Genomic DNA, 4,640 nt, shown 5'->3' with positions numbered 1-4,640 from the left:
CCAGTCTCCTTCAGCCCCAGCTCCACAGCCCCAGCCAGCCCGTGCCAGTCTCCTTCAGCCCCTCAACTCCCCACACATATTTTTTTCCTTTCTGGCTTATTTCAAAGCAAAGGAAGATGTCATATCATTTCACCTGTGAGTATCTGTTTTTATTATTTTTATTTATATATTTTGAGATAGAGTCTTGCTCTGTCACCCAGGCTGGAGTACAGTGGTGTGATCTTGGCTGACTCCAGCCTCTGCCTCCCGGGTTTAAGAGATTCTCCTGCTTTAGCCTCCTGAGTAGCTGGGATTTCAGGCACCCGCCACCACGCCTGCCTAATTTTTTTTTTTTTTTTTTTTTTTTTTTTTTTTTTTTTTTTTTTTTTTTTTTTTTTTTTTTTTTTTTTTTTTTTTTTTTTTTGTATTTTTAGTAGAGACAGGGTTTTAGTCTGTTCGCCACTCTCTTCTCAAACCCCTGACCTCGTGATCCACCTGCCTTAGCCTCCCAGAGTGCTGGGATTACAGGCGTGAGCCACTGCACCCGGCGAGTTATTATTATTTTTTTAGAGATAGAGTCTTTCTCTGCCGCCCAGGCTGGAGTGTGGTGGTGAGATCATATAGCTCACTGCAGCCTCGAACTCCTGGGGTCAAGTGATCCTCCCACCTTGACCTCCTAAAGTGCTGGGATTACAGGTGGGAACCCATTGTGCCCAACCATTTTATTATGTTTTAAAGAACAGTCTTTTAATTAAATCTAAGGACATTGACTATTTGTGCTTTAGTTTTTATGTTTCATAAACCGTAATAGTCGCTGAGGCTGCTCTTTAGTTCAGCTTGATGGTGGTTTGCTACATGCTGAGTATGGCCGAGGGCTCGGTCCCTGCCCGTCAGTGGGTGGCAGAGGGCACGGCGCTGTCGCCTTCAGGGAGACTGGTTCCTTCAGCAGGCTCAGCTCAGGCCAGTGCCGCTGGAGGTCTTGGAGGGCTGGGCCTGTGTGCCCTGGGGCGCCTCTGAGGAGTAGCTGCTGTACCTCTGTGAAGGTTTTGAGGAGCATCCCTGGGGAGGTTGGGTGGAAGCCAGCCCAAGTGCCCGTGCTGTCCAGAGCAGGGTCTCTCCTCTCGAGGGAAGTAGTTTTGGCCTTTCCTGAGTCACCTCGGGCCCCTGAGCTGCAGCCACCTTTCCACGGAGCTGCTGACCCCCACTTCCCACCCCATGAAGGGCCCTGCAGCCAGGTCCTCTGCTGCCCATATCCCACCACAGCCTCTCAGGAACCTTCCTCTCCCGTATGGTTGTCTTCCACTCTCTGGGCTGTGCCATCCGTACACAGAGTATGCTCTAGTGTCTCCTGTCTCAAAACTGAGTGTGCTGTGCGCAGTGAGCTAAGCCAGGCACAAGGAGATCATCATTGCATGATTCCCCGGGGTGATCAAATTCAGAGCTGGCGGATGGTTCTGGAGGCTGGAGGAGGAGAATGGGGAGTGAGGGTTTAACAGGAACAGGGTTTCAGGTTTCTGCAATGGAAAGAGTCATGGAGGTAGATGGTGATAACGTTTACATAACATTTAAAATGTACTTAATACCACAGAACTGTGCACTTAGAAGTGGTGATGATAAATTTTATGTTTATCGTGATTAAAGAAACTTGGCAGATCTTAAACTCCATGTTCCTTTGCCTACCCTTCCCTCTCTCTGTTCCCAGCCATGGCAGGCTTCTCCCAAAAGACCTGTTTAACTCTGGTCGGGCATGATGGCTCACACCTGTAATCCCAGTACTTCAGGAGGCTGAGGTGGGCAGATTGCTTGAGCTCAGGAGTTCCAGACCAGCCTGGGCAAGGTTGCTCTACCAAAAATACAAAAAAATTTAGCTGGGTGTGATGGTGTGTGCCTGTAGTCCCAGCTGCTTGGAAGCTCAGGTCAAGGCTGCAGTGAGCTATGTTCTCACCACTGCACTCCAGCCTGGGTGACTGTATTAGAACATTTTAATACCACTATGAAGAAGTACCCAAGACAGGGTAGTTTATAAAGAAAAAGACGTTTCGTGAACTCACAGCTCTACATGGCTGGGGAGGCCTCACAATCACGGTGGAAGGTGAAGGAGGAGCAAGGTCACATCTTACATGGCGGCAGGCAAGAGAGAGCGTGTGCAGGGAACTGCTCTTCACCAGAACATCAGATCCCGTGAGACTCACTATCATGAGACCAGCACGGGAAAGACTCGGCCGCATGATTTGGTTTCCTCCCACAGGGTCCCTCCCGCGATACGTGGGGATTATGGGAGATGAGATTTGGGTGGGAACACAGCCAAACCATATCAGTGACAGTGTGAGACCCTTTCTCAAAAAAACAAAAACCTTGTTCTGTTGTGTTTCTGTATCTCACTGCCCCCGTGTGGAGGCAGGCAGGCCCTCGTGTGGCTTGGGCCCCGGGGGTCCCTGACTTTTCTGTGTCCCTGTAAGCCGCACACTCAGTCTGTCAGCAGATCCACGTGGCTCCTCAGACATTGCGATCCCAGCCCTCTCTCCCCTGCCACTAGCACCTTTGTGGTACCTGCCACCTGTTTTTCCTTCTGTGACTATGGCAGCTTCCCGACCTTAAAGTCTGAGAGGCGCAGCAGCCAGGCAGGCATTGAAGGGTTCAGCCATGTCCCTCCCCTCACAGCCGGGCAGAGCCCTCCAGGCGGTCCGTGAAGCCCTGCCTGGGGCAGCAGCGGGACAGAGAGGCTGGGTTCTGCATCCCATATTCTAGATTCTTCCTGACCTGGGTGTGGTGAGGAGCTGGCACCACCTCCTTTCCCTCTGTGTCCTTTTCCCTTACCACCCTGGCTGTCTGGACGTCTGCAGTCCTCTGCCTCGCCCGACCTTCAGCCTGCAGCACCGGGTCCTGCCTCCCTAGCCCGCATCTGGTGGGACCTTCCCTGGGCCTGCCTCTACTGCCTGTCTTTCCCGGTGTTCCTGCACCCGTGGTCACTCTGCCAGGTTGTCAGCTCCAGGAGGGCAGGGCTTCTGCCCAGCTCTGGGGTGGCTCAGTGTGTGGGAACACGTGGGTTCCTGAGTGACCTTGCTGCGTCTCACTGGCCTCTCGCCTGCCTTCCTCATAGCTTAGGTCCTTTCCAGTGCGTGTGCTGTGCAGCCAGAACCAGCCTGCCCCAGGCTCCGGCCCTCGCACCCTGGCCTGCTGGGCTTGTGCCTCAGGCCTTTGCTGGACTCCTGGTGCTGGAGGCAGAGGCCAGCTGCCCTCATGCTGTCTCCCATTCGTGTTCCCTGCCTCTTCACACCTCCCACCTACAATGAGGATGGGGTAGGGACGGGCAGGATCCCAGCTGGCACGTACCGGGTTGTGTTGGTCGTCAGAGCAAGAGCGTGGCCTGCATTCTCAGTTGGCAGCTACTGTGTGTGTGGCAGGAAACTGCTGGTGCAGAGCAGGAACTGTGCACTTGGCTGTTTTACGGGGAGCCTGGTGGTGGCAAGGCACCCAGCAGAGACCCCCGTGGCAGAGCATCCCCCCAGCTCTGTGGGGCGGAGAGTGCAGACAAGGACACCGAGCTCTTCCTCCTGCCTCGAACTGTGGCAGCCCTGAGAGCTACCTGCAGAGGGTGGCCCCCAGGACAGGTGGGGAGGATGGCTCTGGGATCAGCATGCAGATGCCCAGCCATTGCTACACCGCCTGGCGTCCTTGGGTGAAGCTGTGGCTGCCCGTGTGAGTTCTACCGACGCTTTCTTCGTTTGTTACCAGAGCTGCCACGAAGGCCGCTGCCCGCTCCTGCTGACCGAATGCCCCGCGTGCAAAGGCCTGGTCCGCCTCGGTGACAAGGAGCGACACCTGGAGCATGAGTGCCCGGAGAGAAGCCTGAGCTGCCGGCACTGCCGGGCACCCTGCTGCGGGGCAGACGTGAAGGTGCGCAGGGCTGGAGCAGCCTGTGGGGCGGCTGCCATGCGGGGCTGAGCTGGGGCGCTGCATGCGGCCACGGGCTGTGTTGGCTCCTTTGCACTCGTTCCACCCTCAACCCTTTCCCTGAAGCCACGGGGTGGATGTTTCTTGGCAGAACTGGGAATGGGTGTCAAGTTAATGTCGAGGTCTTTAAAAAGCATTTTTGTAGGCCAGGCATGGTGGCTCACGCCTGTAATCTCAGCGCTTTGGGAGGCTGAGGCAGGCAGATCATGAGATCATGAGTTAGAGACTAGCCTGGCCAACATGGTGAAACCCCGTCTCTACTAAAAATATACCAATCTAGCCAGACGTGTGGCAGGCACCTCTAATCCTAGCTACTGGGGAGGCTGAGGCAGGAGAATCGCTTGAACCTGGGAGGCCGAGGTTGGTGTGAGCTGAGGTTGAGCCACTGCACTCCAGCCTGGGCAACACAGTAAGACTCCATCTCAAAGAAAAAATTTTTATTTTTAAAGGCACTTTTGCCGGGCACGGTGGCTCATGCCTGTAATCCCAGCACTTTGGGAGGCCAAGGCGGGCGGATCACGAGGTCGAGTGATCGAGACCATCCTGGCCAAGAGGGTGAAACCCCGTCTCTACTAAAAATACAAGAATTAGGTGGGTGGGCCGGGCGCGGTGGCTCAAGCCTGTAATCCCAGCACTTTGGGAGGCCGAGGCGGGTGGATCACGAGGTCAAGAGATCAAGACCATCCTGGTCAACATGGTGAAACCCC

General features: G+C 54.8%; 1 protein-coding gene across 9 annotated transcripts in view; it reads left to right on the top strand.

Annotated features, from left to right (window-relative positions):
• The window catches only part of TRAF2 (TNF receptor associated factor 2), a 36,043-nt gene that overhangs the window by 14,858 nt on the left and 16,545 nt on the right, over positions 1–4,640 (top strand). For all 9 annotated transcript variants that reach the window (XM_017505546.2, XM_017505547.2, XM_037730316.1 and 6 more), the window contains one exon: positions 3,715–3,876. In XM_017505546.2, the coding sequence (XP_017361035.1) occupies positions 3,715–3,876 (162 nt within the window). The remainder of the gene's footprint in view (positions 1–3,714; positions 3,877–4,640) is intronic.

This window comes from Cebus imitator, unplaced genomic scaffold (assembly GCF_001604975.1).
Source record: "Cebus imitator isolate Cc_AM_T3 unplaced genomic scaffold, Cebus_imitator-1.0 Scaffold339, whole genome shotgun sequence".
Taxonomy (NCBI): domain Eukaryota; kingdom Metazoa; phylum Chordata; class Mammalia; order Primates; family Cebidae; genus Cebus; species Cebus imitator.
Note: the sequence above shows the minus strand (reverse complement) of the source record. Positions and strands in the feature narration are given on the sequence as shown.